Below are 16709 nucleotides of genomic sequence, written 5' to 3' on the forward strand. Positions count from 1 at the left end.
TTTTTTTGGATAAAGGAATAATTTAAGATGTAGTGACATGAAATTTAGTTTTAAAAAAAATCTATTTCTGCTTTAACTTGTAGGTCTCTATTGCATTGCAGCTCATTTGTTTACCTGAAGTCATCACAGGCTCAGCTTCTGACAAGATCCATGTGCATTAATACACAATTTTCTAAAGTACAAAGTACAATCACACAGCCAGAGGGAGGATCGGAAGCCTCGACTCGGCTCGTTTTCCTCAGGTAATTTCCTGCTCGTGCATCTCCGGCTTATTACAACGTGTTACAATCACAAGCAATGTCTTGGTTTTGTATTTTCATTTTACGCTTTCCATCGACGCATACTTTTTTTTAAAGCAGGTGTGTTTTTATGTCCTCTATCCCTGTGTGGGCAGCTTCAGAGAGGGGAAAAATTGGAGAATAAACAATTATGAACGCTTGTCAGTGTTTTAAAACACATAAATTAGAATAAATTAATACAAAACAGGCGTGAACTTGTGTTCTTTGTGTAAACTGGAGAGAGCAGTGGCTTTTTCCTGCCAGGTTCATGAAAATGAAAATATTAGAGCAATTAGAAATTAGTCCATTTACAGTGTCACATGACTTCAGAAAATCAAACACTAGATACAGTACACGTTTAACGGGAAAGAGCCGAATAGTATATAGTTCTTTACAAATGACTGATGCAAATATGTTAATGTCTTTCTTGCGAGACTCAATTTAGAAAAGATTTTCTGCTGTTGTTGTAACCACCACTTCCTGTAACGTTCATTTTCCTCGCCATTTTAGTGAAAGTGATGATCAGCAGTAATGGTGTGATGTTAGCAAGCAGATAGTCTCAGCCTCAGACATTTACATTTCTGGCATTTAGCAGACGCCCTTATCCAGAACGACTCACATTTATCTCATTTCTACGAATGAGAAATTGAGGGCTAAGGTCCTTAGCAGTTGCAACTTGGTGATCCTGATACATTCTAATCAGAAGTCCAACACTTTAACCTCTGACCTTCCACTTCCCATCACGCTTATACCATTCATCGTCATGCATATGGCACACAGATTTGGAGTTTTGAAGTCGTCATCTGATTCTACAGGATTTCTGGTAGACGTGTGTCGCGTTATTTACCTTTCCGCCTGGAAACAAAGCTGTCATGACACTCTAGTTTCCGTGGTAGAAAAAGAAAGCCGTCATGTTTACAACTGTGACATTGAGCGCTAATAAGGATCAGCTAAACACTGGAGTTTCCAAATGATATTAAGTTTCTTTCGTACTTTCTGAGCGAACTATGTTTGCACACTGGTCTGCTTTTTGTACTGGCTTTACATTCTCTTAGCCCCCAAACATGACGCTGAACAAAACTGAACTGTGATTGGTTGCTATACATGTCAGTCATACGCCCTCTTGGGCGGTCCTTGTCCAATAACAGCTGCTATAGAGTCCATATCTTCCACCATGAAGGTCTGGCTACGTGAGACTAGAAAGCAGATATTTGAAGAAGAACCCGAGCGAATGAATGAAGAATGAATGGCGAACGTTTCAATATGTCCTGCATATTTTTTTGTCATTTTGACATTAATAATTCGTGCAACCAGAATAAATCAAATCCTGTGTTATGATGATTGAGGTTTCACACCTCTCATATTTCATAACAATTAATCCTGGCTCTTCATAATCTGACGTTTCACACTGTACATTCCTAAACCCTGGATTAACCTTCTTCTTCTTCTTCTTCTTCTTTGCATATTTGAGGCGTGATTGGATATATACATATGTGACCGCTTTAAATAGTGGCTTGTCTCGTGCTTTTGTATCAGTGGGGAAAAAAGGTCACAGCGTAAATCCTTTACGCTTTCTGCAAGACTTTATGACTACTGTTTACACAACACATAGGGTTTCTGTGAGTGCAAAGCATGTCTTTATAGTCACGTGACACTGTTGACCTTTTGATTGGGTGTCAGTTGCTAAGCTAATCATAACGAACCACACCGTTTTATACCGTACATCTATGTCACCACAATGTCAAGACAAGAAGATAATATTTTGTGGTTCATGTGAAGTAAGCAACAAAAACCCGCAAGTGTGAAGCGCTCCTTTACCTGGGTTTCATGCAGGGTTTAGTACGACGATAACCCAGGGTTTAGTGTGAAGTGAAAAGGCTCTGACACAAGTTTGCACTCTGATTTTTTATTAAAGAGCCAGCCTTACAAAGCCAAGGAATAGCTTTTCATTGCGTAGGTTTCCCGCATCTGACACCGAAAAGCCGTTCTGTTTGTAATGTATACTGTATTACACGTTTCCCTGACATCTTCGCTCTATTATTAATCTCCTTCCAGTTAAAAATGTAGCCTCTGCCTTCTCTTTAAACTCATTTATTCATTTATGCCACACTCACATGGTGTATATTAAGTTTGTATGAGCTGCATGGAAACCGACTGATTAAAGGAACTGCTGGAGATACTCTATATACGAAAAACTTACGATTTTGAGAACTTCTTTTTTTTTTGTTATTCCTTTAAATCAGCTCTCCAGCAGCTCTTCCCTCCAATTAATTTGATCTCATCTTTTTTTTTCCTTTCACACTTGTGTGTCAGCTCTGTGTCCAAGCGAGTGTCCACCTCCGTGGTCTTATTAAAAACTTCTGGTTCAACCAGAAGGTTTCGCTTCCAGACGGATTAGCTCCGAGGCGGCGGACCGTGACGGCGCTGGCGAGCCCATCAGTGGCCCGGCCGCTCCACCGGCCCTGCAAATTAAAGAGAAGACTGTCGAGGATTTGCATGTCACCTTCAAGAGCCATTTCATTTCTAGTGCTGGCCGGCTGAACGCTGCACGTCCTGATTAAACACTATCGCATCGTGATTGTGAAGTTGAGCTGTTGACCTTCGTGTGTGAAATGGATTCTTTTTTTTGGGGGGGGGGGGCATTTGGTGTCATTGACTTTGTTGAAAGACTGTTATCTTGATATCTTGAAGACGGAGTTGCTCACAACGTAATACAAGATAATCTCCAGATAATTAGTAGGTGATATCCATCAGCATTTTTGATTATGAGACAGCTGTTAGATTTAGTACGCCTTCTGTACAGGACTGTAAAAACAAAAAACTCTTAAAGAGTCAAATATTACTCTCTTAATGGTTATGTCTCATTTCCGGGACAGCTGTATGATATATTAAGCCGTCTAGGCAAAATTTCATTGATTATAGCATTACAACGCCACAGAGAGAAGATGAGCTACAGTACGTCATCTCCATTACTGTGGCCAAAGTGCCAATAATATGTAAAACACTGGAAGTAGATTAGGCTCATGCCACAAAAAGGACGGTCATCCTGATGTAGTGACTGCCCCGAGCCATTCATTCTGTGTGTGTGTGTGTGTGTGGTTTTACAGATCCTCATGGTTAATGAGATCATCGGTCTATTTCACTGGGCAGACTCAGTGGAGTCATGGTCCAGGGGGGTGGAGGGGTGGGGGTGGGGGGGGGGTTAGAGGAAGAGAGAGAGAGAGATAGAGAGAGGGAGAGTGGGGGGGTTGAGATGGAGAGAGAGAGAGAGAGAGAGAGAGAGAGAGAGACAGCCATTAGAGTAGACGGCCATAATGGAGACAGATTAATGAAGTCCCATTGGAATTTTTGCTTACAATGGTGTGCAGTACCATGTGTTCATCCGTTACACCTATTTACAGAAAGAGATTCCTTCCAAGATAGTTAAACATGCTTAAAAGCCAAATGAATAGCTCCTTCCTCATCGCCGGAGTTTCACGAGCGTTTGATGTACTTTCCTCAAATACTACAAAAGACCGTAAAGCAAACCTGTCACTCTGGAACGTTTTATTTTTTCCATTTCCAGAGCCGATCGTCTCTTTCCCGAGGTCTCGTTAGTCTCTCTGCAGATGCTTCATCTCAGCTAAATCACTCACTGGTCAAAGTTTAGAAAATGCGATTCGCTTCGCTAATGAGAATCCCCAGCGTTCGTCTGCCCAAGTGACGGCTGGTCACAATATTAGATGGAGGATAAAATCTAATATCTATCAGCGGCTCGACAATGACAGGGTCAGGGATTAGCAATGGATTATATCACCAGGCCTTATGAAAGGGTGTAGTAATAATGATGTAGGGCAAACTATTACACACAGCTGCATCTACTGCATTCATGATCTTTTCTAATTGTTTCACTTCTATAATGATGTTCAGGCTTCATGCTGTGTTTCCTGAATACCAAATATACTAAAGAGAAAGAAAGTTGTAACCCTTTCAATCAAAAAAAAAGTCTGGGACAGAAAGAAATCTCCTGAAGATGCTTGATATGGTTCAATGTATTTATCCAGAAATAATTTATCCAGCTGTGTGGCTGGATTAAAATCAGAAACATCTGGAATAGTCCGCTTTGACAACAGGATTCCAAAGGTGAAAAACTTTTATTAATGTTATATAATTGAGCTGTGAAAGACAGGGTGCTTATTCCTGCCAGCTCATTTATAGCAATTTCCACTCCCTACTCTCTCTCTCTCTCTCTTTCTTTATCTCTCTCTCTCTATCTCTCTCTCTCTCTCCTTCTTCCTGTTTTTGTTAATAAAGGTAGGCTTTTACATCTTACAAGCCGAGAACAGCCTGGTAAATTTTATTAACGGCGCTAACCGCATGTGCATTAAGACACGTGTAGATTAAATTAAACGTCTGCATGTCGACTACACTATGTCTGAAATACAGTGATCACATTGTTCACCATGTCTTACACCAGAAGCCAGGGCCAAAACATGACAGCACCGTTTTTAACGTCTTCGCTAGCCGAATAAACGTATCTCTTTTACTACTGGAACAACACACCTACAGAGAGTCTATATTAAAACAGCGAGAGGTAGGACTGCGCAAGAATCTGTAATCACCCATCTCATGTGGGGATGCTAATCTGTAATTACTGAAAGAGAGGAGCAGGACAGATCCATCTCTGTGATGTTAGCTGGCAGATAGCCATGTGGAGACTCGTGTACAACTCATTAACGCACTTAGTCAGGAGAAAGGTGGACCTTCAAGCCATTAAATAGTAAGGTAAGAGCAATGCAGTGAGCTAGAGGTATGCCAGGTCCCTTGGCAGCGTAGTGCACTTCCTTCCTGTCTATATTTCTAAGTAAATACCTTCAGTTGTTCTGTGTCATTGACTTCCCTTTTGGAGGGAAAAGTCTGTAACCTGCATTGAAGCAAAGGCTCACAGAACAATGCAGCTATATTTAAAGATAATTGTTTAATAATTGGAAAAGTCCACTAGTTGTTTTCAAGAGATTATTTTTAAATAGTAGGCACAGTTTGAGTGTAGCCTAGATAAAGTAAGCGGTTACTTAAGACGGATGGATGAATGAATAAATTGTAGTTATTTTTGATATTATTTTGTTGTAATTTTACCTTCCATCTCTGTCCCTTGATCTTACTTTCCTAAGAGTTTTCAGATGATTGCATGAATATGCACTTGCATGCTGTTCCTATTAAAGTGGCCGGTGAGTATATATACAAGTATATAGGAGGAGAAGATATGTACTTAACCACAAGTCTACATAAATCGTTCTCTCTCTCTCTCCATTTAGTGTCCCTCACTCTCCTTTTCTCTTTCTCACACACACACACTATAGAGTCACTTTAACACTTTCTTTAGCCCCCCCCTCTCTCTCTTCGTCTCTCTGTCTCACACTCCCGCCCGCTCCCTCTTCCTCTCTCTGCCTCTCTCCCAGGCGCTCACTTCATCATGTTGGCTGGAGAATGCTGCGTGCGGCCGTTCTCTCTCTGGTGCCGCGGCACCGCTCGCGCCTGGCCGGTTCGCTGCAGCTGAGCACTCGGCCCGTGGAGGAAGAGCAGGAGCAGAAGCAGCAAGAGGAGGAGGAAGCTGAAGAGGAAGAGGAGGAGGAGGAAGGCTCCGGGCTCCAGGCTGGCCCCATGCCTCGGACACAGAGAGCCTATATGCTGGAGGGGCCGGAGGATGCGCGGGGACCCAAGTCTCAAGATTGGCTCTACGAGTCGTACTATCGCATGAGCCAGCAGCACCCGCTCATCGTCTTCCTCCTCCTCATCGTCATGGGAGCATGCGTGTCTCTCCTCGCTGTCTTCTTCGCCTCGGGACTGGTAAGTGCCTTTTTCATCTTAGTAGCTTGTCAACCGATCACCACTCGTATCCTACACGTCCTGTCACTTCGGCTTCAACCTGTCATTTTTAATCTAATAATAAATCGCAGCTACTGACCTTGTATGAATGGAGTGTCTCTTTAAAAACATTTTATAATAATAACCCAGATATCCTTTCGAATCATTACATTTCCATGTTCTTCTCTTTGCACTTGTTATTTCTGTAACACGACTGTGAAGGACCTGTGGAGTCATGCTTTGACAAGTTGTAGTGCAGTGTAGTGTTGAAATGTTGTATCTCTCACCATCTACACATTTTTTTTAGGTTTATACAAATGGGTATTTTTTTATGTGCATGCATGATAATAACACAGTTATGCAACTTTGTTATAAAGGCGTCATTAACATTAGTAATATCAGAACTTTGCCGATAAGTGATTTAGACTCATTAACCGTAATGGATATGCAGGATTCCTGGAAGTGGTTGATGCATGACTCTTAAATCAGGGTCCTGGGATAACCAGGGGTCCATTAAAGCTTTCCTGGGGGTCTGTGGTCTTGTCACAGTGATTATGTTTAGTGATTGCTTATAGGTATTAGTCTATCGGTTACTTTTTTAATTAAAGATCGTCTTTCTGTTGGAAAGTTCAGGAATTAAATGCTTTATAAAACAGCATGATTAGTATCTGTATTGTTTGAATAGTGGTATCATGTCCATGCAATAAATCTTCACTCAACTTATTACACGCTTAAATGAGTCCTGTGGCTGCCGAAAGTTTTACTCGGCTGTTCTAATGTTATAGGTCACATTAATGTGTTAATATTAGGGCATGTCGGGCATCTTATCAAAGAAAGTCCATGAAAAAAAGAAAAAAACCGAATACAAATGTCTTTATCTCCTTTCCTATCTTGACTGTTTCAATTTTATCCTTTTTAACCTCCCTCCTCTAGAGCAGGAAGCTCTTTCCCTTCTGAAAACGCTTATCTTGTGTTTCCAGAGCCAGAACACTTGTGACTCTTTAGTGGCCCCCTTAGAACAAAGGCATTATTAATTCCCCCTCACTCGCGCAGTGCTTACAGAGCGCGTAATTGGAAAAGCGAATTAACATGATAAGATCAGTTGATCATTAGCTGCGTGTTAAATCAATGCGAGAGCGGGTAATCACTTAACTTGCGCGTAACTTGCTTTGAAAACGAGTGAAATCATTTATCAAAGGCTTTTTCTGTCTCCTTGTCGCGTCTCGGATTCACAGGCGGCCATGCGGTATCCGTGCTGCTCAATAACTCTAAATCCTATTGGCTCGTGTTTATTAGCAAAAGTCAGATTAAAAAAAAAACCCTGTCTAATTTCTTCTAGCCCAATGAGGTTTTATGGGTGAGATTTGATTTCGAACGATTCCCGGCTCTGCCTTTCTGTCCCTTTCCAATTACCTCAAACTAAAGCCATACACTCCAAACCCTTATAATGCAACACACACACACACCACATACTCACTCACTCACTCACTCGCTGCTGACTCACTATCCATTTTCCTTTCAGAGCTCATTTTTTTGTCCAGAGAGACAGTGCAGAAGGAGCCACTTAGCTCTTGCTCGCATCTGCATAGCTGCTAGCTTCGGAGGAGGTGTGACCGGATTGGGATTTATTGGGCTTCACAGAGTGACAAATCTTCCATAAACATGACCTGCTACTGAAGGAAGTATTGCTCGTCTGAAAAACAGAGAGGATAGAGTACAGAGTTCAGGCTAAAAGCACACGATAACCGTATATACTCATGTATAATTGTTGTTGTTATTTCCTAGGAGAAATGAATGGAAATACAGTACGTCGTAAGCTATTACGCAAAGGAAGGCAGAGAGCACTTTTTAGTTCCGGCTAACGTTAGATATCTTTCAAAACCCACAACCACATGGGTGGTTCACTGTAAATCATTAAAAGTCAATTACACTGTCTCTGGGGTATTACTGTAGGAGGGAATACATTATTCGGATTGATCAGATAATGTGTTCAAGACCTTATGCAATATATGAAGAAGCTTGTCAGAAAGGTTCTCAGGGCTCCTGGTTGAGAATAGAGGTGTGTATTGGGACTTGAATCCTGTGGGAAGCAACCAAAGAACCCACTTCAGGTTCAAATCCAGAACCAGATATTAAAATTTGGTGTATACAGATGGAGATAGAAGGCACCTACAGGATACTTTACCATGAATGGGTTTTCTGTGAGTTGATGCAAATTTATAACCATTATTGAGCATCGTTATAGCTAGCAGGTATGATGAATATTAAAAGATGTTACCAATCAGCTCTCTAAACATCTGTTAACTTCAGGAAAGGGTTTTGGAATGTGCTGATAAGTCGAGCCATTTGGGAGAAAATTATATTGTTGCTTTTGCTCATGAAACTGACATAGGAGTTAATAGGCTCGCTCTTGGACCTACCCAATCATGGCAGTTTACTGGTCCCAGGATTTTGAACCCACAACCTTCCATCCAGTCTCCCCAAGCCTTTATTATTTATTGAGGCAGTATTTCACTAATTAATGAATTGTTTCTAAAACAGAAGGTGCTGCCTTTGATATGTTACTAGTCCTGCTGAGACTTTCTAGCTGTTTAGCAGCTCTGGTGTGAACATCTGCTCAAAAAATCCACCAAAATCAGCAGTAGGCAAGTATCAGAGCAATCAAACAAATCCAAACCCCAAACCATGTATTAAACGCCTAAATTATGACCATGTATGTCATAATATTTACAATATAACATCATTCAAAGTTATTTGTACTGACGCACCTGAATCTTAAACACACTTCATCTGAATCTTAAACACAGCATGCAAATTTACAGAACATAGTGTTTGCATTAAGAAAGCCTCCAATGTATCTGTTTGGCTTGCAGTACACTAACATCAGTCTAATACATGCAAAATATCCAACCTCTCACCCACACACTGAAGAAACTCAACCTGGGGCAGCAAGGCAGAAACAGCTCAATACTGTGGATATGAGAAAGTATCCGTTTGGATGATTCATTATGTCTTAGTGAAGATTATTTTCAGTGCTTTTCATACCTGTTCTATAAACTCTGTCCATCCCTGTCTCCCTGTCCAACCCTGTCTATCCCTGTCCAACCCTGTCTCCCTGTCCAACCCTGTCTCCCTGTTCAACCCTGTCTCCCTATCCATCACTGTCTCCCTGTCTAACCCTGTCTTTGTTCTACATACTTCCTTAAATGTATTTTTAATTCATCTGGAAATCTAAAGAGAGATGGAATCCAATCCAAGGACAGAGTTGAACAGTTACAGTTCTTGTTCAGGGGCCAAACAGTGATTCTGGCGGATCTGTGATTTAAGCTTTGGGTCATTTGTACAGAACCTTCAACATTGAACCTAAATCAGACGGTCTCTGTAACTTTTTTTTTTTTACATAGAGTTGCCTTTATGGCATTTTGGCCGACACCAATATCCAGAGCGACGTACGTTTTATCTCATTTTTTTATACAACTGAGCAGTAGAGGGTTAAGGGCTTTGCTCAAAGGCGCAGCATTGGCAGCTTTGTGGTCCTGGGATTTGAATTCACAACCTTCTGATCAGTAGTCCAACATCTGATCCAACATCGTAACCATTTCCCCCATATTATTTCCTGAGTTCAGGAAATCTAGTATTTTACAGAACAGTGACAAATTAAAGGAAAACAAAACACAGTATGCAAGTAAGGTGTTAGACTAGCATAAACCACCAGGACAGAATCACTGCATCCCGTGATAAATTCTACAAGACTCCAGAGCTTTATCTAAAGAGAGATATTCCCTCAGTTGGTGTTTTGATTCTGCTGGTGAAGAGCGGAAGTGTCTAATACAACCGTCTAAAATTTCCCATACATCATTAACTGGGTTCAGACCTGGAGTTTGAGTGAGTCCTCGTGTCCTGTGGATGGGGGCGGGGTCATCCTGGAAGAGACCACACCCACCGTGATAGAAACATTTTATCATCAAGTGAAGAAGCACTTTGTTTTTGTTTCCTTGTGGTTCTGTATATTACAGCGTTATTGAAATCCGCTTTGAAATATCCGTCGTTGCAGGTGCGTATTTATCTGCGCTTGCGTTTGCACAAGCTGTTGGATGCAGTGAACGCGGCGAACGCTGCCTGTTTATCATCGTGGGACTCTTGAGCAGACTTTAATCCTCAGCACATGAGAGCTGTATGTGGCGTCATGCGGCGAAGGTGTTAATGGGCTCCGGTTACTCCCACTCCACACCCACACATGTAAAGTGCAGGATTAAAAATATACTAGCAAGGGGAAAAAAACACAAGTGTTTCCTTATCAGGATTTCTCTCATACACAGATGATAAATAATGAGAGAGAGAGAGAGAGAGAGAGAGAGAGAAAGAGAGAGAAGACAGGCTCAATGTGTTTGTGTGTTACAGCTTGAGTCTGTGAAGTTTCGAACTGCTGACACTGGGTGACATTTTTCACATTCTTGTCCCATCAGCAGCTCTGTGGCGGTTTCCAAAACCACACATACCCCCGCACAGCCATACACATGCACACACACACACACACACACACACACACACGGCCCAAATAGATAAGGCGAATGAGCAGGAAGGGCCTCTGCAATAATAAAGCGGCTGCTTTTGTGACCGCAGGAAAATGGAGTTTAAATGGATTTAAATGCGCTCCAATGCCTAATTAGCTGCGTACACGTCCTCGCTTAGCGGAGTGGAGGCAGGATGATGAGCAAGCACTCTTGCAGCTTTAACTTTAACCCAGACAAACAGCAGGGACCGAGCTCAAAAGAAGGAGAGACTGGCGTTTTAGGGCTAATCATGCAATCAGTGACTGAGAGCACTAATTGGACTTTGATATGCATGTTTAGCATATTCATACATGCGCCGGAAAAGCATGCTCAAATCTGTGAATGAGTGTTTGAATCTGTGCTGGTTTGTTTCCTGCGAAGCTGTACGAGTTCCTCGGGACTTATTTGAGATGCAGCTCGTGTGCAGCAAGAGTTTTCCTGAGTCCACTCCGCTCCCCAGGGTGTCTCCTCTTACGTCTGGTGACTCACTCGGTCTAAATGATGCTCTCTTCAACTGATTACCTGGGAAGAACTTCTCACTGAATACTGAATAATCATATCACATGGGTTGTAAAGACTATGTTTTACCTGGGCAAAGTCCTCTGTATTCAGAGTCAGGTTATGCACTGACATATTTTCTGGCTGGCAAATTTCATATTAGTTGATCATTAAAATTATTATTAATAAATTATAATAATGTTTGTGTATAGTTCACATCACCGATTAGACAATGTTTTAATCAGCATCTAGGCCACCACCTATAGACACAACCCTTTGTATATAAAAAAAAAAGACAGAAAATGCTGACAGAAGATGCAGATCCATTTTTTTCTTCGGTGTCAAACATACACAATATTGTCAAAAGTTTTGGGACACCGCTCCAAATCATTGAATTCAGGTGTTGTTTTTCAGGGGTTGGGCTCGGCCCCTTAGCTCCAGTGAAAGGAATTCTAAATGCTTCAGCTTCATACCAAGACATTTTGGACAATTTCATGCTCCCAACTACAGACATGGATGAGCGAGTTTGGTGTGAAATTGTCCAGAATGTCTTGGTATGAAGCTGAAGCATTAAGAGTTCCTTTCACTGGAGCTAAGGGGCCGAGCCCAACCCCTGAAAAACAACACCTGAATTCAATGATTTGGAGGGGTGTCCCAAAACTTTTGGCAATATAGTGTAATATGTCGAAACAAAAAAAAGATTTTTTTTAAAGTGATATATGAATAAGAAGTATTAAAGCAAGCATCTAATAGATGGTCATTCATGCAAGTATTCAATCAGCAAATCAGGTGGCAGCGGTGCATTGCTTTTCTGCTGGACACGATTGCAACGAGTGGTTATTTGAGTTATTCCCCTTACAGTCTGTTCTCCTCTGACCTCTCACATCAAAATATGTTTCTGCCCACAGAACTATCACTCACTGTTTTTTTTTTTGTGTGTGTGTTGTATTACTTGTTTCTTCTGTGTAAACTCTAGAGACTGTTGTGTGTAAAAATCTATCTCCAGAGTCTCTGAGATCACACTTTTCTCCATTCTGATTAGACTGGCTTAGGGCTAAGCACGTTTGCCTCACACCTCTGGGGTTGGGGGTTCGATTTCTGTCTTCACTCTGCATGTGGAGTTTGCATCTTCTCCCTGTGCTTCAGGGGTCTCCTCCGGGTTCTCCAGTCGAAGGCTGATTGGCATCTGTAAATTGTCAGTGGTGTGTGAGTGCCCTGTGATGGGTTTGGAACCCTTGGTCCTCTGCCTTGTTCCCTGAGTCCCTTGGGATATACCCCAGGCGCGTCATGACCCTGTGTAGGCTCAGCGGTACAGAAAAATGGATGGATAGCTGGATGATTCAGTGCTTTGTTTTTCTTTCTCAGAGACCCGCTGCCTCGTGCTGTAGTGATACATTCCTCTTGAGGAGAAAACTTTGTATATTTTAACCCACACACCGGCAGAAGAAAAATGGAGTGACGTGAAAAGGGAGAAAGGGTGTAAAGGTCACGTTGGCCTCTGGATGTTTCATCCACATGCTCTTCTGCCTCCTGGGTGTCTAGATGTTACCAGCCCATGCTGTGGAACGGTTTTATGGTTTTATATCAGGGCTTACTCGAGTATTGATCCTCAACATCCTGCACTAAATCCTGTCCTAACTCTCTGGGCTTCAAAGTATTTGTTGAGCTTTCTTTTTATTTCCTTCATATTTTACCTCACACCTTACATATTTTATTGATTTGTTTTTTCCTCTTTTGCAGTTAATTGGACGAGACTATTCCAAATAACAGATCACAAATAATGGCCTGAAGCCTACAGCAGACTAATCCAATCAAAATCACATTTGAATATGGTTTAATGGCCTTTTTTTTGTCTCCTGCTGAAGTCATTGTACATTATAAACAGTCTTTCTAGGAACAATAATTCGGTTTTAAAAGCATTTTATAATTGAGACTGTGGATCAATATGGATTCTAGAGAAATAGATCCTTAAACTCTTTTTAGTGACCCTAACAGGAAATCTTCGTAGTTTCAGTTCTTATAGTGCTTTATTTAGTTACTCAGTCTAATAAAAAGTGTATTAAATGTTCCACTCGTGTTAATGCATGTCTTGCTTTTGGTGCGCTTGTTTTATTTTTCGTTATATCTCTGGACGTCTTCATGTTAAATGCATGCGCAGCACCGTAATCAGCTTCTGTTGTTCTGCTGCTACTCCAGTATAAGTGAATAAGGGAAGCGAGTAATAAAAAAACAGCAGGTATTTGGCAACATTATCGGCCTTAATTTGTGCTTTCTTATGTTTTTCGCACTAATGATTCTGAGAACGTTTGTAATTTTTGCGATATTTTTAATTATTTGGGGAAAAAGGCCCATTTTCCTTCTTAATGTTTCTCTAATTACTCCAGTACTTTTGTTAGGAGTTTGCAATCAAATACAGGCCCTTTTACCTGAGCTTATCCCCTCCCCTCTTTCTGTCTTTCTCTCTCTCTCTCTCTCTCTCTCTCTCTCTCCAGGCCATGGAGGACCACGTAGCCTTCCTCATCACTGTGCCCACTACACTGGCCATCTTCCTCTCCATCTTCATCCTTGTCTGCATCGAATCCGTCTTCAAGAAGCTCCTCCGTATCTTCTCCCTGCTCATCTGGGGCTGCCTGGTTGCCATGGGTTACCTTTTCATGTTCTCCGGAGGGATTGTCTGTCCCTGGGACCAGGTGAGAGCAGAGAGACGGTGCGACGTGCCTTTCTCACTTTATCTGTCATTACATGCATCTCAAACTGCATCAAAAAAACAACATGCTGGTTAGTGTGGGTGAAGTTTGCAAGTTTCACCTCATGTCTTTTCCAGTCCCGGTGAATTGTAACATATTGCGAATCCATGCCTATAACTAAAGTGCTTGAGGATTACACACCACATGGCTGCACTTACTGTATTACTGTAATTATAAAAATGAAAATCGCACCATTGCTATTTTGCTCTCGCTCCTGCTCTCAAACTCTCGGTACGCTCTCCGTTCCCTGCTCCCTCTTCATTTCGCAGCTACTCATTTAGCTGTTACCAGCCCCACATAAGCACCGAAACACTTTTAGCTGCACATTTCATCATGCTCGAGTTGCTGCGCGTGTTTATACCTAATCAATCTGCTGCCAAAATGAACATTAATTACTGTATATAGCTGTGAATTAAGAACCGTACGTGACTCTGACTGAACATGACTCATCTAATGGACTTTAGCGTATCTCCGAAATGAACGGTCTACACGGATGTACATGCACAATGTGTATGGCTTGCTCATTAGGGATACATTTACATTTCTAATTTATATCCTGAATCGATATTTTTTTCTGTACAGCTGCTTCATGACGCCGTCCTTTGTTAAAAGCGCTACACAAATTGAGTGGAATCTGATTCAGTACATGACTAACTGTCACACCTTGTGTTCTGGATTTTTTTTTTTAGACGCCATAAATCTGTTATTTTTTCCCCCACACAGGGTCGATGCATGCAACTCCAGCACTGAGGAGCGAAACACAAAGGCAATACCCAATATCCATACACATAAATCATATACTGTAGAGCTCATTATCAAAAAAAAAAAAAAGCCCTGCAAGATTCCCAGTGCATGATTTGATACGAAAATACCACTTTTTAACACGGCCACTCAAATAACCCCGGCTCACAAAAGTCTCTCAGTGTGCACCGCTTCTTTGTTATTTGCGTCAGCACATGACACATGATTTTTATTTTTTTATTTTTTTCAAAATCTATTCACACCATTGTGAAAGCGCTGGCCTCACAGTACACAGAGCCGTCAGCCCGCTCAAACATACAGTAGCACAACAGGATTAGCAAAAATGTGGATGCGTGAATATTTCGGACATTGTCAGAGTGACGTCTTCGGTCAGTTTCATAATATCACCGAAAATACAGGAAATGAGAAGAACTTTTCTTTTCGTATGATCATGCTGCTTCCTGTTAGAACATGAATACATGATTTGTGGGATATACTGTATAATATAATCATTCCACAGAGGGTGTACATGTTCGGGTGTTTTGTGGATCTAAAATGTACATTTCTATGCCTCCACCACTACCGAGAACATCTATCATTTTAACCACCAATGAAGGATTTTGGCTTCAATCCATACAGGTTCAAGGTCACGGCAAGGTCAGATGTCAGAAGCAGTTTATCTGTCACTAGCTTCCATCTATACAAAGTCAAAGATTAAACTTGTTAATGCTGGTTCTGATAGAAAGCTGTCAGAATACACAAAGCATGATGGGTCAGGGCTGTTTTGACAGCAAAAGGGGGACCAACACAATATTAGGCAGGTGGTCTTAATGTTGTGCCTGACAGGTGTATACTACAGGTTGTCAGTTTTAAAGCTGTATGTTAGAGATGTGAGTTGAGCAGATGTGGTAGTGTGTATATAAAAATTTTGATTGTGGTCATAATTAATCGATAGTGTCCAATGTCCACTTAGTTCCTGAACCTCATTGTCAAGACAGATAGCAGCAGGCAAGAAGACTTTCTGTATCTTTCTCTGTTACTGCAACACTGCTGTAGTCTATTGGAGACTCTGCTGTTTGGCCAGAATGTAACAGAGGTGGTGTTTGCTCTTGTTCATGATCCTCTCCATTTTATCCCCCTTTTCACCACCAGCACTTTCAGGGTGTCCAGCTTGCAGCCTAGAACAGAGCCAGTTTCCTGATTATCTCATTTGGCTTTTTTTGAATCTCCAGCTCTGATGCTGATTACAGCATGGAATACGTGAAATTGCATGTAGGTTATTGTGAAGGACGCTTTTAACCTTTCCTATACATGTATATTTGTATATTGATTAATATAAATGTAACATCAGCTTTGTTGGCAGCTGGCTAGGAATGGTAGCTAGCTGGTGGTTTTGAGGATTAGCCAAGTTCTCTAAAGATACATAATTTAAACAAAGTACTAGCAAGCTAGCTAATATTAGGCCAGATATAGTGGAGATAAAATTACCCAGATAGCAAAATAGGTCTGGCCCAGTTCTGGCCAACACAATGCACTTACACTCGGCCCACGTACCACAAAGAATGACGGCCCTTTGGTGGCCCATGTCTGGTTTGCCAGAGTTGGGCCAGACGTGGGCCAGCACTGGGCCATACCACATAAACCAAACCATAACCGGGCCACATCTGGCATGCCATCATATAAACAGTGCCATCACTGCCAGACCTGGTCCGCACCTGGTTGACATTCCACTTGCCATGGCAGAACTCAGCCAGCAGTGCCGGCTTAATGCCAGATCTGGCCCAGACCCGCCTGCTATGTGGGTTAAGTTTTGTTCAAGTCTGCTATCAAAAGTTAGCTAACAGTGTCATTGAAAGTAGTAGCAGGTTCTTTCACTGTTATTCAGAATGAGCTAAAATTATTTTGAAACTATTCTGTAAAGAGTAGATGAACAGGGGAATCGTTTTACCCTTCATAAAGTGTCTTTGAACTTATCAGCTAATTCGGATATAAATATGCACCAGCTCGTGTGATGAGCATCAATAAGTGTTAAGTTATAATCTTACACC

The 16709-nt window shown here is 41.6% G+C and overlaps 1 protein-coding gene across 2 annotated transcripts in view; it reads left to right on the forward strand.

Annotated features, from left to right (window-relative positions):
- Positions 1 to 5690: 5690 nt before the first annotated feature.
- adcy2b (adenylate cyclase 2b (brain)) overlaps positions 5691 to 16709 on the forward strand; it is a 67580-nt gene continuing 56561 nt past the window's right edge. Inside the window, exons 1-2 of one of the 2 annotated variants that reach the window (XM_058404533.1) lie at positions 5691 to 6104; positions 13666 to 13863. In XM_058404533.1, coding sequence (XP_058260516.1) covers positions 5745 to 6104; positions 13666 to 13863 — 558 coding nt within the window. In that variant the 5' untranslated portion in view covers positions 5691 to 5744. The remainder of the gene's footprint in view (positions 6105 to 13665; positions 13864 to 16709) is intronic. The other variant, XM_058404532.1, reaches the window with a different exon arrangement.

Source organism: Hemibagrus wyckioides, linkage group LG12 (genome assembly GCF_019097595.1).
Source record: "Hemibagrus wyckioides isolate EC202008001 linkage group LG12, SWU_Hwy_1.0, whole genome shotgun sequence".
In the NCBI taxonomy this organism is placed as follows: domain Eukaryota; kingdom Metazoa; phylum Chordata; class Actinopteri; order Siluriformes; family Bagridae; genus Hemibagrus; species Hemibagrus wyckioides.